At 45.8% G+C, this 18,523-nt stretch overlaps 1 protein-coding gene across 2 annotated transcripts in view; it reads left to right on the forward strand.

Moving 5' to 3' along the window:
- PAX5 (paired box 5) overlaps positions 1-18,523 on the forward strand; it is a 118,947-nt gene that overhangs the window by 67,046 nt on the left and 33,378 nt on the right. For both annotated transcript variants that reach the window (XM_048932240.1, XM_048932241.1), the window contains exon 7: positions 39-168. In XM_048932240.1, coding sequence (XP_048788197.1) covers positions 39-168 — 130 coding nt within the window. The remainder of the gene's footprint in view (positions 1-38; positions 169-18,523) is intronic.

Genomic DNA, 18,523 nt, shown 5'->3' on the forward strand with positions numbered 1-18,523 from the left:
TTTATTGTGGCTAAAATGTCTTTTGATTCTTCTTCCAGGCAACTGAATACTCAGCCATGGCATCATTAGCTGGAGGACTGGATGACATGAAGGCCAACATAAGCAGCCCTACTTCTGCAGATTTAGGAGCAAGTGTTCCTGGACCACAGTCGTACCCTATCGTAACAGGTAAGCAGTTCTGTGTACACCAATAAGTGTTGTGGAGCAGTATGTGCACACACTGGGGTAGGGCGATGCTCTTTCTGAAGGAGTGATGTCAGATGTGAAATTGTTCCTTCCAGTCTCCTTGTAACTGTGTGATTTTATAGCAGCTCTGGTGAAAGTCAGGCGCACAGCTTGTATACATCATTAGTGTTCTCTCTGAGCCAACTGATGAAGCATGCCCTTTGACCATAAAGGTATATGTCCCTTCACTCCAAACCTGCGTTCTAGATACCCCCATATCACAGAAAAACAGAATGCTTCCTCTGCTTTTGGGATTGGTTGTTTGTTTTCCTGTTGGCACCTGGCATTTTTGACTGCATGACATTTTTATGACACTTTGAGCTAGCTTGAGTTTTGAGTGCTTTTGACTTCTACAAAGATTTTGGACCACTTTGGGCCAAATAAAGGTTCTGGACCACTTGACAGGACTGTACCTGTGCACTAAGACTGAGTAATTAAATGGAAAGCGATGGTTTCTTCTGGGATTGTGTGCATTTCTTCAGCAGGTGAAGAGTAGGAGTTAAGGAACAGCTGGGATTTATAATGGTGACGTGGTTACATGGGACTGACCACATCGTGGGGAAGTGGGGAAGGAGATAGTCCGAGTGAAAGAAAACTGTCTAGAAAAGGAATTATAGGAATCAGGAAAAAAAAAAAAATTAAGGATCTGTACTTCCTGTGTATGTTCCCCTGTGTGTTACTTTTTTTTGGTTTAAGTATTTCTCATGCTTGTCTTATTACTCCTGCTGCCCCATCTGTGTGTGAAACTATGCAGAAAAACATATAATGAGACTGAACTGTCCCAGAATAACCCAGAATTCTTGCAGCCCCTTGTCCCCAACTGAAGAAACTCCCCGATAAGTTACTTTTAGGCCAGGTAAGCCTTCTGGAAGTGGCTACATCCTCATATAATGCTAGTATGGTATGTCTAAGTAAGGGGAAGATGATGGCGTGTCAAAGACAGTGTCAGCAAGGGCAGTTGTTTCAGGGTATGGGTGGATCTGAGAGACAGGATGTCTGAGGAGCAGAGAGGCAAGCAAACTATGCACTCAGAGCAGCACAGAGGGTTATGAGTTTTAGTCAGCGTACACACGCACACACACACAGAGGCATTCATTTAAATCATCCTGTAACCAGGAAGCCGAACCTCCCTAAGCAGACACACGCTTACTTATTGAGCACTGAGAGATGGGGAACTGCCAAAAGGAGAGAGAAGGACCATGCTGGCACAGGATGTGATAGGCAGCGCCAGCAGGGAATCTGCTGCTTCAAAGAGAACTTTGCCTTTCACCCCCACCACAGCCACTCTCCTGCTTTGATTCTGCCCAGGGTCTGCTGGGTTTGTCCCGTTGCACGCCGTACCTGCACAGCCAACACATGATACAGAGCCCAGCTGGAACAGCTGCTTGCAAAGCAAGTCTTTGCACAAACAAGCTCAGCTCTCTCTTCAAAACAAGATACTTGTGGCTACAGCCACAGTATGAGTTCCCTTAAAACTGTCAGAATACTTTCTTCCATCCTTGGATCATTCTTCAGTCAAGGGCCTGTAGGTCCATGACACAGGAGTGACTGGGTCAATGCTATCAAAAGCAATTGAGTCTGAAATGCTAAGCCTTTGACTCATCAAATTCAAGGCTAATTGAATCCTGCTCTTAGAGTATGTTTAAAAATAATCTTCCATTCACGGAGCCATGGCCACTGAAGCTGCAGTGGAAAGCAATGTCAAGCTATAAGTAATTTAGTGTAATGGAGTGGGAGAAAAGGGGAATTTCTTTATTTAGACCCAAATTAGCGATATATTTTATAATCAAGCTTTTATTCTAACTCACATTTCTTTGGCATTTCAGAATGTGTTTTGACAAAGAAACATAGGTGGAGTTCATACTGAACTAGCAAAAATTAGTTCTGGTTATAATCTTCTTTCAAGGGCCTCTGTGGGACACATGTATGTGCACACAGATATTTACACTTTGACAGATTCACAACCCCTTTGCTTTGAAACAGAAGCAGCGACACTACGGAACATGGTTACAGGGCAACACCAGTAGTAGTGCATGATTGGACTAGATGAGTTTAGAGGTCTTTTCCAACATTAATGATTCCATGATTCTATGGCTACGGTGACAGCAGCAGCTGTTCAATTGCTGCAGCTGTTGGCAAAGCATTTGTGATGGGTGCAGATACTGAGGGCCTCGAAAGAGCAGATCACAGCTCATACAAGTGTCAGTCTGAGGCCTCTGGAAGCGGGCAAGATGCATCCAGCAGTTCCCAAATAACTTCCTGCTGAACCTACAGGGCCACCAGCAGGATTTTCCTTGTTTTGTAAACTCAACCAGCACGGCAGGGGCCTGGTAGGTGGTGAGGGTAATCACTCCTTCATGGTATTTCAAAAGACAGGAATACTCCAGGTAATGCTTATTGTTTGCTTTTCTTCATTTAGAAAAACCTCTAGCTAGAGACTAATAATCTGACTTGCCAGAAAGCTGTGATGAAAGCTTTATGCATAACAATCATCTTAGGAAGCCTTAAACATAGAATAAGCATGAATGGTTACTTTTCACCAGCAGCAGGGATACGCTGAAGTCTTATTCTTAAACCACCTTTGCTACATAGGGTTTCTGAAATCATCTTGTTTGTATTTGACTCCTCGTGATTTGATTGGGGAAGATTGAGTGGTAACTCTCAAGGACTTGAGTAATTGCAGGTATCTTGACTCCATGTGTAAGGTAACAGCAATGGATTAAGTGCTTCTTACGGTCTTGCATGAGAACTCTAAGTTCTCATTCCAAGTGCTGCAAGGACTCTACAATTCATCCTGAGTAGGCTGGAGCAGATTTGCTGTGAAAAAGAGAAACAGATCATTAAGAAGTAGGTGAAAAGAGGGAAAAAATGTATACTGCCACTTCAGTGCAATGCAGTTGGCTTGGGTGCTTCTTTCTATTTACTCTTTTTAGTAAAAGAATATGGCATATACTGAAATGGCAAAATGGTATGTCTTGATTTAAAGCATAAAAAGAACCTGATGCGACCTGCTGGAGAGGAGCTCTGCAGAGAGGGACCTGGGTGTCCTGGTGGATGACAGGTTGGCCATGAGCCAGCAGTGTGCCCTTGTGGCCAAGAGGGCCAAGGGCATCCTGGGGTGCATTAAAAAGAGCGTGGCCAGCAGGTCGAGGGAGGTGATCCTCCCCCTCTGCTCTGCCCTGCTGAGGCCTCATCTGGAGCACTGCGTCCAGTTCTGGGCTGCCCAGTACAAAACAGACAGGGATCTCTTGGAAAGAGTCCAGCGGAGGGCCACAAAGATGGTGAGGGGCCTGGAGCATCTCTGCTATGAGGAAAGGCTGAGTGAACTGGGTCTGTTCAGCCTTGAGAAAAGAAGGCCGAGAGGGGACCTGATCCAGGTCTATAAATATCTAAGGTGTGGGGTCAGAATGGTGAGGCCGGACTCTTTTCAGTGGTGAGTGGAGACAGGACAAGGGGAAACGGCCGGAAACTGCAGCATAGGAAGTTCTGCACCAATGTGCGAAGGAAATTCTGTACAGTGAGGTGACGGAGCACTGGAACAGGCTGCCCAGGGAGGAGGGGGAGTCTCCTGCTCTGGAGATGTTCAAGACCTGCCTGGATGCTGACCTGTGCGACCTGGTGTAGGGAGCCTGCTTTGGCAGGGGGTTGGACTCGATGATCTCTGGAGGTCCCTTCCAACCCCTACATTTCTGTCATTCTGTGAAGCTCACAGGTATCCTGAAGATTTTTTTTTCTGTGTTTTTCAAGAGGCTGCCCTGGGCAGAAGCATGACATGATTTATCTGGTGTGTTGTTATGGGAATCTACCTCAGGTGCTGTTGATGCTGGTGCCTTCCAGAAGCAGGTCTGTCCTTAGGTCTCAGCCAGAAAGATGACCTCAAGTGAGCAGGTGCCTTGTACTGCCTCTCAGATCATGGAGCTTCCTTTTGTTGCTGCTAGGATGTTTCTGTGTTCCTTCAGCTCCTAACACCAGCTCTTTCAGAGGCCTTTTATGAGAAATCTTGTGTTTCAGACTGCATTCATGTGTAGTCTCTTCAATTCTGTATAAGAAAGATCCATCCACAGTTAAAAGAACTGTCACTGCCTCCTTATCTTACTCGGCGTGACTAACAACTTTCTTATGTTGCAATCTCTTTAGTGTTTGGTGAGCAGACTGACTGCATTACTCACGGCATAACTGACTATAAAAACGATGCTGTGAACCTTTCTATGTATTTCACCTCTGTTCTCCTTCTAACATCATATACACTTGAACAAAAGCTCTAAATGTGGAATTTACTTCTTCTCATTGAGTAAGTGGAGCAAGCTTTATGAATAGCTAGCCTACAAAAAACGTGCTGTTGGTCTTAAATGTGACAAGCTGAGATCTATAACAAGACACATTTTACCAGGTGTAAGTAAAAGCAGGTGTTTGTATCTCTACTTTGATACTGCTGTAAACTTTTCTAACACCAGCATTCATAAAATTTAGATTTACAGAAGAGCATGAAAATCCTTTTAAAACCTGTGCTATTGGATATATTTTCAGGAAAGATTTTCAGACTGTTATTTGCCAGTTTTCTTTTGTAACCTACACCATAGCAGTTCTTCTGGAGGCACCCAGAAGCCCCCGGCACGCTCTGAGCCCACTGACGTTGAGCATGTACCATACAGCTGAGTTCTGCTCTGCTCTGAGGCTTTTGTAACAATCTCAGGGTTTACACAGATTTCAGAGGCAGAAAGATCTAAGCAGTAAGCCACGCTTTTTGTCTAAAACAAACAAGGTGTGTGCATTTCAGTGCACTTGTTGGCACAGCTCTCATCATAGTTCTGGACATACCTCTATTTTCTCCCACAGATTAATGGATGCTTTTACTCATACCTCTTTTTATTATGTCAGGGCAGGGAATTCAGATGAGGAGACATATTTGTCAACCCCACTTTCACTCGTAACCAAAAGCTTCATATTGCTATGGGTCTTGTTTCTGTAGTAGATGCCACTGAAAACTAGAGGGAGATGAAGAATGCTATACAATAAACAATAATTGTTTTTAGTGCAAAGTCCAGCAAACATTAGCTTAAACAATCTAGTCTGCCTTCCAGGAATATTTTTGTTGTCTTCTCTCTGATCAAAACTACGGTGTAGCTTTTCCAATCTGGGACTGATTATCTGTGGAGGTAGGAGAGAAATAAGATGGGCAACAACTGAAAAAGCATTAGCTTTGTGTCATCTCTACTTTAGTGATCAGGAGTTAACTCAGGGGAGAAGTTCTGCCAGGAACAGGTGCCGGGCCTTGGGCCCTTGTCTTGCAGGCAAGTGCCTGAGACTCACGGGTTTCTGATGTGTTTTTTCCTGCAAATTGCTTTTTGTTGGAGGAGGAATGGCTAACAAAAATTCTGTGTTTTGTTTCTTGAGATTCAAAGTGTTGAGTTGCTTTTCTCCACCCTTTTTGAAGGCTTCCACATTTCCTGGCTGATGTGTACAAACTGAGAGTAGGAGATGGAAGGCCTTGTAGAGCTCCTTGTTTCAGCCCTGCAAGGCAATACATTTTTTTAGCTGTAAAAGTGAAGGGCACACAGAGGAAGATCATGGAGAGTGGCATAGCAATGGCTTCCACCAGCTTCCTCAGCACCTGCGGGTGCATCCTATCAGGACCCATGGATTTATGGATGTCCAGATTGCTTAAAAAGCCCAGTCCTCTTCAACCGAGGCAAACTCCTCCTTGATCCTGGCTTCCTCTGGGGCCTCAAGGTTGTGGGGCTCCTCAGGACAGCCTCCAGTAGTACAGAGACAAAGAAGGCATTCAGTATCTCCACCTTCTCTGTATCTTCTGTTACCAGGGCACCCACCTCATTCATCAGGGGGCCTACAATGTCTCTAGTGTTAGCTTTATCTGCACTGTGTTTGAAGAAGCCTTTTCTGTTGTCCTCGACCCCTCTAGTAAGGTTTAATTCTAAGGAGGCCTTAGCTTTCCTAGTTGCCTCCCTGCATCCTCTCACGATGGCCTTATATTCCTCCCAAATGGCCAGCTCTTCCTTCTGTGATCTGCAGACTCTCCTCTTCCACTTGAGCTTGTCCAGCAGCTCCCTGCTTAACCATGCAGGTCTCCTGGCTCCCCGTCTTGACTTCCTACCTGTTGGATTGCTCTTATCTTGAGCTTGGAAGAAGCAGTCCTTGAAAGCTAACCAGCTGTACTGGGCCCCTTTACCTGCAACTACCCTGTCCCATGGGGTTTCCCCTAGCAATTGCTAGGGATCAAAACTGGCCCTTCGGAAGTCCAGGGTTGTGATTCTGCTCGGAATTCTGTTCCTGCCACACAACATCCTGAACCGCATCACCTTGCTGCACTTTGCTGCAGCCAAGGCTGCCCTCAACCTTCACCACTTCAACCAGACCCTCCTTATTAGTGAGAATAAGATCCAGCAGGGCTCCTTTCCTAGTTGGCTCATCCACCATTTGCATCAGGAAGTTATCATCAGTGCACTGGAGGAACCTCCTGGACTGCGGCTGGCTGGCTGAGCAGGCCTTCCACCTAATAGCAGGGTAGTTAAAATCCCCCACAATAACCAGGGCCTGTAATTGCGAGGCTGCTATCAGCTGCCTGCAGAAAGCCTCATCAACTTCCTTGTCCTTACCTTGTGGCCTCTAACATACCCACAATAGCATCACCCATGCCAGCCTGCCCTTACTTCTCACCCACAAACTCTCAATCCACTCCCATCTGCCCCTGGACAGCACTAAATACATTCTAGTTGCTCTCTCATGTAAAAAGCAACTCCACCACCTCATCTTGCTGGCCTGCCTTTCCTGAGAAGGACACAGTCATCCATTAATGCAAATAAATCTGATAGCTGAGGTTCTAAGTGAACTATAATCATAGTCTTTCATGTTTTTCTCATTACCAGACTATGGTTTGGATGGCAAAGCAATACTGAGACTTGAGATGCAAAAGATCCTCTGTATGTAATGTAAGATTCCTATTTCCTAGCAAGCTGGTAGAGCAAAACACTGGGGATGCTTCTTGAAAGGATTGCTTAAGTGTTGGCATTCATGCCAACACTTCCTGCTAGAATATGTGTAAGGAAAAATGTGACTGTTTCATCCGCCAGCGCTGTTGTGTTACGGACCACCAGCCAGACCTCTGATTAAAAAACAACTCAATTTCTTTCCATCATTTTTATGCCACATTAAATATTAAGTTAAAAGGAAAAAAAAAAAAAACCAACCAAAATCCCTTCCCTTACTGCTTGCCACTATGGTTCATAAGTGCTCTCTCCATTTGCAAGCCAATGACATGCGCCCAGCTCATTACTGCTATAGTCAGCAGTTTCCATGCTGCCTGTGATTGTTACTAATTACCTGCAGATGCATTTTCCCTGCTCTCGTTGCTGATTTCAGCATGGTCAGTATCACTCAGAGAGGACAAAGTCGTTTTAAGCTGACACCTTTTCTTGACTTTCCAATACAGTGTAAAGGGCAGATTGACAAATCCACAGCCAGTCCTGACTGCAGCTGGCTGCAGCGTCAGTTTGCATTAGCAGCCTGGGAGTAACTGCCAGCCAGCCTCACCAAAGAGCCAGAGAAGTACATTTAATTGCAGTGGAATCTGACATGAACTCTGTATTATTCTGTTAAAGGAAGAGATGCAAAGTGAGTGGGCTCCATTTTTGTTGCTCCATCCAACGTTCAAGTGAGAAATATTGATCTCCTCCCATGTCAGGACAGCTCTCACAGCCTTCCTCCCTTGGCTTGTTGCCCTTCCATATCAGTACCGGGGTACTGCCAGGCGCCTGGCTTTCAGTCAGTGTATCTGTGCTGTTCAAGCTGTACCTATGTGTGGGCTGCAAAGCATTTCACAAATCACACACCTGTGCAGGGGAAGATGGAAACTGCAGAACACACATAAGTGATCCTTTGTTCTCCACATGCAAATCTGTAAATGTGCCATAGAAAGAGTGTCGTTTTAGGTGCTCCTACTTGGGAGAGATCACTGCTGAACATACTTGCCATACAGCAATTGCATCACCTTTCCCGTTCATTCCACACGCTGGTCAAAAAGGTGAGAAGAAACAACAAAAATAGGAGCAGAGTCTGCTTGCTGTCAGGAGAGTTGGGGAAGGAATCCCGAATGGCAATCATTTAGGTTATCTGCCCTGGTTTGCACTGGGAGACTCAGGCAACCACAGATAATTGATTCCAGGCTTCAGTCTGAATGAAGGTTGAGCAAATGGGACAAATGAATCTATCTGAACAGACAACCATTTGTGGAAAAACCAGCTGGGCTTGGTCTTTGCTGTAGATGCCCCCAGTAACTTAGATGTGGTACATTATGCCTGGTAATTGTTTCTTCATAGGTGGCACAGGTCTGTGGTAATACAGACAACAGGGATGCATTTAACCTCCTGTATTTCTACACATTTTGTCAAATTTTGGTATTTGGCAAAAAGAAGTGCTAATGTGGGTAAGTGCATGTCAAAAGATAATTTCTTGCTACTGTTCTGCACTAAAACACTGTCCTTAGCTGGTCTTGTGCAACATATTTGTCTTCAGTAGTGCTTGGTCTTATAGAAGTCTACTGCCTGACTCTGCCTTGCTGTGTTCATCCCATCATACCATGACTGCATCTTATGAGCCACAGTTTTTCGAGGTTGGCAAAACAGCAGTTAGAGTTTGCCATTCTTTAAGCTAGGAGCAAGATGGTAACAAAGCAGTTGAACAAAAAAAGGTTGCCAGAAAGAAATCATCACCTGAGCAGTTCAGTGTTTGCGGCCAAAGAATACTCTGATACTGCAAAAAATGATGAAAAAAACGAGAATGGCTCCTCTAGAATCGTATGCCGATCTGATGCCAGGATTGAACACTGATGGTGGTTAGCATTTACCTCAATGGAGTCTGATAAGGAAAACAGCTGCACGCATGGGATGCAGGGTTCATTTGAGCAATCCTATGAACCAGCCTTAGTGTGGGCAGCCTGCAGACACCTTTATTTCTTTTCTTTAGACCTTTGTCACACAACTCAAGTTAAGGGTTTTATAATAGACTTACTCATGGTAATCCTAATCCAGAGGTGCTCTGAGCTTTGGGTTCCAACTGATTCCTGACTAGGGAAGGTCAACTGCTTTCTGAAGTACTGCTGTGTGAGGGGACATGATCAGGGCACACCTAACAGGAGAGCAGTATCAGGAGCAGCCAGTAAATTAATATCTGCTTGTACTGGACTATGCTGGGAAGTGCAGTAGATGGCTGAAGAAGCTTTTGTTCTATTTATTTCACTGTCTGTACATGTGTTTATGGGACCATTCTTCATGTGCCATAAAACACAGAAGAAAACATGAATGTTTTGCTTTTTTGTGGTGTCGTTTTATCTCATACTTGGCTCTTTGTGCAGTCAGCAAGGATACCAGTTTCTCAAAGGAGTTCCCTGGGATTCCTAACCTGAGGCAATTGCTCAGATGAATGCCTTAAAGTCTGTGTCCATGTGGGGATGACTGGGAGACTGTCAGGAGAAGAGGGGGCTTTCTAAAGGGCTTGTAGTCTGGCCCACTATTGCCATCTAAATTAGATATCTTAGAAGTACAACAAATCAAGAGCTTCATCTTAGCGAGAAGCTGCAAAGCTGTGGTGATATGGGTACAGTTTTTAATCACTGTAGAGAGATAACCCAAATAATACACAGCCTTACTTTGCTGTGTCTTCTAAATACTCATCGCACACCAAAACCAAATCACTGCCTCTTTTCCAAACTACATTCTGTTTTCCATTTGGCAAGAATGACGAGAAGTTTAACTAATAAATAGTGCTCCTTCTTCCACATGGATGTACTCCCTGGATCTGGTGCTCGATGGAGCTGAGAAAGGGCTATTTCTCTTTTGGCCCAAGCCTTGTTTGATTTATGTAAGAATTCTTTTGTGCCTAGAGCTAGAGATCAGGGTAAATGCTTTGTTCCTGTGACTGTGTGAACAGAAAGCACTTAGCTTAAACTAGAGCTACATGAGCTGGGAGTATCTGCCCTGTGGAGAAGCAGAATGTCATGCAAGTTCTGCCGGGAGTTGTTACCTAGCTGATATTTGCTGAAACACTGACAACTAACAGTTTTAAAGCAGTGCTTTCATTAGCTGAATGGAAGAATTCCGATTATTTTGATTTCAAATAAAAAGATATTTGCAATCTTCAAATGAAAAGCAGTTTCAAAGTGAACCTTGGTGTCCCAGCTCTCTAATAATAATATGCCATTTTCACAATTTCTTCTTCCTTTTAGCGCTTAAACAAAAACAAACAAGACAGATTCGGACAACTTAAAGAGGAGGGTTTGTCTTGTGGATACTGTTTTTTCTTCCAGAAAATGGCTTTGTTAATTTTTTTTGTAGCCCAACTGTAGTAACAGTTACGTGTCTTCTTCTGAGGCCATTAAGCTTTGCTGACATAACCAGTCTCTACATGGAAGCGTTGGTCGGTGCTTAACCATTATCACCAAATTATACTTCAGTTTCTGTTCTGAAGTGCAAATTAGTGTTGGTAGTTGGCTGGTTTCTAGTGCAGCATAATGCTACATTTACAACTCGGTCTCTACACTTACTAGATAAAAGCGCAGATGCATTTTCCAATAATCTATCCATCACTCCTGACTGTCATGTTGAAAACTTGAAAAAAGGCTCCATACACTGTTGTGGAGAGGCAGGCAATATGAAAAACGAAAGTGCCATTTTTAATGTCAGGACAGAGTCTAACTGAAGCACTGTCATTTTTTTTTTCTTCCCATTTTGATCAGTTCTTATCTTGCTGTTAAAAAGGAACAAGCACATTTCAGAAAACAAAGAAGGCCACTTGCACCCTGCACAGACCTGGGCTGTTAATGGGCTCTTTTGACAGTGTATAGCCCGACTCCAGTGGGGATTTTGCTGTGGATTTCAGTGCTGAATTTAACTCTAGTAGACAGGTTTTGGCACAAAGCATGTATAATAACAAGTTGCATTTACATAGCAGTTTTAACTTATGGATTTTGCATCTCTAATTAATTAAATCTGTTTCTCCCTCCCCCCCAGTACCACTGTGGTATGTATAGTAAATACAGCTTTAAATGGAACAGCCATGGTGGAAAGATTAAGACAAGGCACCAATGCCCTTGTGCTGGCTCCCAGTTGCAGCGAGGCTGGGGCTTGTTCCGTAAACACACTGAATAACTTAAGCTCTCTTTTGCTTCACTCTCAAAAGCTCTGGAAACAACAACAACAAAAACCAACTGTGCATGAAAACAACTCTGTGAAATCAGGTACAAACTGCGTTTATGGCTTTATGGCTGCATACCCCATCCATGTACTTACCCGTAGTTTTGCCACTGTCTTCAGCCAGCTTCTGAGGGGCAATGAGAGTTCTGGGTATTCAGAACTGCCCGGGTGTCTTAGAATCACAGAATGGTTTGGGTTGGAAGGGACCCTTAAGATTATTAGTTCCAATGCCCTGCTGTAGGCAGGGACACCTCCCTCTAGACCAGGTTGTTCACAGCTCCATCCAGCCTGGCCTTGAATGCCTCCATGTAGGGACATCCACAGCATCTCTGCACAACCTGTGCCAGTGTCTCACCACCCTCACAGTAAAGAATTTCTTCCTAATACCTAGTCTAAATCTATCCTCTTCCAGTTTAAAGCCATTTCCCCTTCTCCTGTTGTGACATGCCCTCATAAAAAGTCCCTCCCCAGCTTTCCTGTAGATCTCTTCAGGTACTGGAAGACCTCAACAAGGTCTCTTCTGGCTGGAAAGCCCCAGCTCTCTCAGCCTGTTCTTGTAGGGAGATACTCCAGCCTCTGATCACCTTTATGGCCCTGTTACATTCTTTGCGCTGTGGAAGACTGCTTTGGTTCTGAAACAGCAGTGATGTGGACCCGTCAGTGCCTTCAGACATGATGTAGAGTCATGCAGAACTTTAGTTTGCTCCAACATTGGTGGCTGAGGAGCTGGCCATGCCCCCGAGTGGGGACAATTGCACTGTGCCCTCTCTGCCCTTCCCTGCCTGCACTGAGCTCCTCATACCTGTGTCATTTCAAATTAACCCTTTAGCCTATCTGCAGCAGCACGCCCAGCTGAAGAACCTTGCCAACACAGTGGAGCTTTTTGTGGCAGCTGAAATGCAGATGACTTGCTTGCCCCCTTGCAGTAATGCAAAGTGAATTATGTGGTGTTATGTCACTTAAGGGTTTACAAACTGTATGCTTATGTCCTTGCTTTCTTCTGGTAGGTGCCTGTTACAGGCAGTCACAGAATTAAGTCTGGAAAGGACTTCTGAGCTCATCAAGTCCAACCACCAGTCCACCCCCTACCATGCCCACTCAATCATGTCCCTCAGTGTCAGATTTCTACATTCTTGAATACCTTCAGGGAGACTGACTCCACCACCTGCCTGAGCAACCCTTTCCAATGTCTAATCAGTCATCTGACAGCCTTCTCTGCCCTAAGCTCCCCTGAGCTGGTTGTGCCCTCTGCCAGGTGCTCCTGGTGGCTGCAGACCTCTGGCAGGGCTGTGCAGCATCCCTCTTTCCTGCTTCCAACTGTTCCTCTGCAGGTGGGGATGGCGCTGCAGGAATGGCTTATTGTGTTTGTGCATAAGCCTCCTGGGTGCATCCACATGTGGCACATTAACACTTACGAAGCTGTTATAGGCAGGGGGACCGATTCATTGACAGTGTGCAGGAAGGCAGAACTGGAGGATGGGGAGGTATTTGGTCACTTCTCCAGGATACAGCCTCTCCTTGTTCCCTCTTTCTCTGGGGACAGTCAGTCCCTTGATGCCTGTCTGTGCTGTGACAGATCTGTTCCTGCTGGCTGCATGCTGTGGTGAAGCTGCAGGGATCAATCACCATCTGCTTGCCCAGCCATGGGACTGGGTGCTCAGCGAGAGGAATGCTGGCGGTTTGTCTCTGCACATGGGACAGCGAGGTCCCAGCTCTGAGCACCCTCTCAAGCTTACTAACTCCCTCCTTTCCCTGTGTGAACCCCAGGGGCTGTGAGGAGGCCCCATGGCTTTGTTCAGTATCCCATGTGCCCTATGGAGAGCATGGCAGCTCTGCTCCCCATCATCCAAATAGCTTTCCTGAAGGGTCTCCTTTCTTTGACCTTTGTAATTATTCCTGTTCAATCTTTCTTCGTGTTTTCTTCTAATTATTTTTCCCTTTCTTCTCTCCCTGCCTTTTTTTCCCTAAAAGTCCACCAACTTCCCTTCAGAGTATTAAGGATGTGAGTGAAATTGATGGCAGAAATGTCTCAAGTCTTTATGATGATGAATGACTTTCACTGCCGAAGCTTTTATTGTCTGTGATTTGGGAAGAAGGGGAACTGATTTATCGTGGCTGACTGTCATGCCATTTAATACAGTTATAAATCCCAGCCCACTGACTGGCACCACGAACCAGGGACCTCATCTGCCCACCTCCTCCCTGTCTCCAACCTCCTTTCATTTCCCAGCTTCTTCCCCTCACAGCTGCTTGCTCACCTTCCTCAACTGTGTGAGGGGAAATTCAAACCAGAGGAGCTCACGCAGTGATGGTGGTAGCTGAGGGTTGTGACAAACACTGAGAGTGTCTCCCAGACGTGGGAGGGCTCAGAGCCCTCCTGCCTTGGGGAGGCTGGTCTCATCCCGAAATGCACATGGCAGGAAAGGACTTTGTCATCGTGACCTGAAATCAAAGTTCCACCAGCTGTTTTAAACGTGCAAATAGCCCTCAGAAAGACGTGTTGCTGCAGTTTTCAAACTGCATTTCAGTGATGCTGGTGTCATCCTCCTAACTGACACAGCACACCTGTAGTTCTTGTCAAATATAAGCAAAATAAGCCAGGCAGGAGCAACACGCTGCTGCCTGTTATGCGTGATCCTCCAGACAATATGCAAAGCTTTTTCATTCCCAATTGTTGGTGAAGGATAATGGGAAGTGTCTGTGTGTGCTGCAGAACACAAAGCGTGTTAGCTGCTGGTTCCTTGTCCGTGTTTCCTGCTTGGTTCAGAGCATGAACCTCTGCCCCAGTGGTGTGAGCAGATGGCACTTCAGCGGATAGAATCAAGATTGGAAAACACCTCTGACACTGTCAAGTCCAACCACCAACCCACCCCGGGTTTTTTCTCTTACTCCAGGATAAAAACATCCTTATTGAAGCATTAGGAATTTCATACTTGGTTGCCAGTTTGAAATGTGATTATCATTAATTATTTAAAATTTAGAGTAAATATGTTTTCTGTGAGGTGCAGGAAGTTGCTACTAACTCTGGAGAAACGTTCAGATGTTGTACTAAGGGACACGTTATGGTGGTTGATAGGTGTGAGGTTGGATTAGATGATCTTGGACATCTTCTCTAACCCTGGTGATTCTATGATTAGCAATGACTGGAAATGTCTTGATCTCAGATTAATTTCAGATGCAGATCTTGAAGTGATTCTTACGAGATGGAGAATATTTGGTGTGGGTTATCACAACTCTGCAACCCCGGGGAAGATGTCATATTTGTTTTCCTCTGTGCTTAATCAGCAAGCAGGGTAACTGACTGCCTGTATACTCTCTCTGTTCTTGTTTCTGACTCTGGTTGTGCGCTGTGGATTCTTCTCTGCCTGTGTCATGTTTGCTGGAAGGACTGCTGTTGTTTCTCAGTACTGCAGCATTCTGCCAGGAGGTACCTCTGGCTGAAGAGTGCCTGGTGCCTGGCTGAATATGCCCCAGCCTTCAGAGGCTGTACAGTGAACTGACATGTACTCTGCCCTTGGGCCTGGTGTCTGTGAAGAGTGCTGAGAGCCCAGCTTGGAGCTGGCAAGACCTATGCCAAGGCAGGTTTGCAAAGTATTCCATCTCCTCTGTTCTGCTCTTACTGCTCCCCAAAGCCCTCTGCATTCATGGAATCACAGAAAGGTTGGGTTGGAAGGGAACTTAAACCCCGCCCTGTTCCATCCCCTGCTGTGGGCTGGTTGCTTGCCACCGGATCAAACTGCCTAGAGCCCCATCGTAGAATCATAAAATGGCTTGAGTTGGAAGGAACCCCAAGGATCATCAAGTTCCAACCCCCTGCCACACGCAGGGCCACCAACCTCCCCATTTCACAGCAGCCCAGGCTGCCCAGGGCCCCATCCAACCTGGCCTTGAACACCTCCAGGGATGGACGGGGCATCACAGCCTCTCTGGGCAGCTGTTCCAGCACCTCACCACTCTCTCTGTAAAGAACTTCCCACTGACATCCAATGTAAACCTTCCCTCCTTGAACTTAAAACAGTTCCCCCTTGACCTATTGCTGTCTACCCTTGTAAAAAGTTGATTCCCCTCCTGTTTATCATCCTGTTTTAATTACTGAAAGGCTGCAATGAGGTCACCCCGCAGCCTTCTTTTCTCCATGCTGAACAAGCCCAGCTCCCTCAGCCTGTCTTTGCAGGGGAGGTGCTGCAGCCCCTGATCATCTTTGTGGCTCCTCTGACCCTCTCCAACAGCTCCAACCTTTCCTATCTTAGGAGCCCCAGACCTGGACGCAGTGCTGCAGGTGGGGCCTCACAAGAGCAGAGTAGAGGGGGACGATCACCTCCCTGTCCCTGCTGGGCACTCCTCTGCTGATGCAGCCCAGGGACCATTTGCTTTCCAAGCTGCAAGAGCAGCCTCTTTTTTTTTTTTCTTCTCCAAAGTGAATCTAGAAGATACCTTCTGAGTATGCATAAAACATCAAACACTAGAATAGGAACAAAATCAAAAAAATCCTAATTGAACTTCTTGTAATAGGTTGGCTGCTGTCGTGGCTTTTGCAGTGTTGTGAACTGCCGGTTCTGAATCTGTCAGCAGGAGCTGGGAGCCCGTGCAGCACATGTCTCCTTGCTGTGATACTCGTGGTTGCCTTGCAGCGCTCCAGCAGCACAGGGATGGCTGTGGAGGTGGGCCTTGTGGAGCCTGGCTATGCTATTCTTATTTAGAAGCGCTGCTGTGTTGCAGAGAGGAAACAACAATAAAGGGAATATGTTGCTTCTGCATGCATTAAGATCACTGATCAAACCACATGAGATCCCATTTCAGACATAATGTGCATTGGAGGGCAAAATTAGATTGAGAAGTAAATGGAGCCTAAAATTTCCATAGCTTTATTCGTCAGAAGGCTGTTTCATTGCGTGGCTTAATTCTCCTAGTTCTTTCATTCATTGCATGCAGCACGCTGGCTGGAGTGCATTTTAGAAATAATGGGACGAAAGAAAAACCATGGCTAATTTGGCAGTGTCTGTGAGGTGTGTGAGGGCCACTCTGACTGAGGGTGGAAGGGGAGGTGGAGTGCAGAGCAGTTCGCACTGACACTTAGGAGGAGTTATTGCTGCTGCTGCTTTGGTTTCTTCTACATTTTCTGAAGTTCTGAACTGCGTGGAATTGTTTTTCTTGCAAATTACTCTGCAAAATGAATGATACTTTTAAGAAATGGTATTTCAGAGGCCTTAGACTCTGAGGCAGTGATAAGCCTCTGCATTTTTTTTCCTTTGTGCGTTTTTTTTCTTTTCTCCTGCCGTTTTACATGTCGTTTTGACAGGAGGAGGCTAACTGCTCTCTTAGATAAGCAGACACATGGTTTTTTTTTGCCTTTGAATGTAACACTCGATGTCATTCCAAACTAACACAGAAGGCCAGGCAGAGCACTTCACTACAGTGAATCCCTTTTGAAGCAGGAGAGCTGCAGGTCTGTATAATTGGCAGCAGTGCTATGGATGGGGGGAAGCATGTTTGTGGGTCTGTCCCACCTATGGATTTACGATGCGCACATGCCTGCGGGTTGCACTTCCTTGTCAGTTTTCCTTCTAAAGCAGTGGGAGCCACAGAGTCAGAAACAAGCCATGGCTTGTCTCACATGGCTTCATTAATTCCTACCTGTTGTTTGCAACAGAAAATGCAGAGAGCTGTGCCTGTCGCAGGCAGCGTTCATGGAAATGTCTGTCCTGTCTTTGCCACCAATTCTCAGCTCCAGGACTTGTTTTTCCATCTGCATCAGTTCCAGCGGTAGATACTGGCTGCCTGGCTGCCTGGTACAATGCCTTTGCTTTGCAGTATGCTGAGGAGTATGCTGAGGAGACGAAGGGCCAGCAATTTCTGCCCAGGCACCAGCATCCTCCGGGTGAGCAAGGGCACCAATGCCCACCAGCAGCCCACCAGGTCCTGTCCTGCCCCTGGGGAGGGGCTGGAGGCCTGGGTGAGCTGCCTGCCACCATTTCCAAAGCTGTGGAGATGCATTTCCTCTACACTGGTGGAGAGACTAAGCCCTGCATTGGTGTCCCGTGTGTCTTCTGAGAGCTGAGTGGGAGTTCAGGTAGAAGCAGGTGGTGAAGCAAAATACAAGTAGTCCAGAGCAGCATGCACTCCTTGTTTTGATCTGAACCACTTTTTCTATCTACTCCCAGCCGCTTACATTTTACATCGTGAAGTCACTTCCATCTTGAACATGTCCCATCCTTCCCTTTCCTTCCCCTTCTGTGATGGCAGTGGTCAGGTGCACGTGTTGGCACCCTTAGGCTGTGAGGAAGCAATAAGCTTGTCCATAACTATCGTGCCCGTTTGTTCTGCACTGATCAGAGCATGTTTTCCCCACACATCAAGGTCTGTGACAGTGCTGAGCAGCAGAGATACCTGCTAGGAAGGGTAAATCTGAACTCCAATAGACAAACATCTGTGGCTTCCTTGCAGGTGAGAAATAAAATAAACCCACAAGCCCTGTTTCAGAGCAGTGTGCTTAATTTGATTTTTATGGCTTTGATAGCAGATTACAGTAATGCTATCACAAAGCCTCACAGCCACAGTCACAGTGGACAGTGTGATTTCAACACCTCCTCCACTAATCTTTTGCCCACTGCTCCCTTTCCCTGGCTGCTAATTTCACACAGGCACTTAAACATGATGGATAATTGTGTTCTGCTTATCAATGTTTAATTTAAGGGCTGTTCCATCTGACCTGGATGCCCTCTGCAAGAGCTATGCCTCATTATTGATTTCATGGTCACACCTGTGACATTACCTGCTTTGTAGGAAGTAGACTTTGACATTCCTGTGAGGTTTTGGCAGCCAGAGATAATTGTCAGAAGAATAATCGAGTCAGCAAAATCATTACAGGTGATCTGTGTGTTACCACTGTTTTATCTGCCTCTAATTAGGTGCAGGAGTGGTAACTCATAGCAGTAAGCATGCTGCAGTGGTTTTGATGTCTGCAAATAAAGCTCGATGAACACAGGAGGGAAGTTATTCATTAACAGCTGTGCTCCAGCTTGCCCACGTCTTGTGCCGGGGCCATATCCTTTCCTGGAGTAACCAGGAATCTGGATACGATCACATGCAGACTG

The sequence above is a fragment of the Lagopus muta genome, chromosome Z (assembly GCF_023343835.1).
Source record: "Lagopus muta isolate bLagMut1 chromosome Z, bLagMut1 primary, whole genome shotgun sequence".
Taxonomy (NCBI): Eukaryota; Metazoa; Chordata; class Aves; order Galliformes; family Phasianidae; genus Lagopus; species Lagopus muta.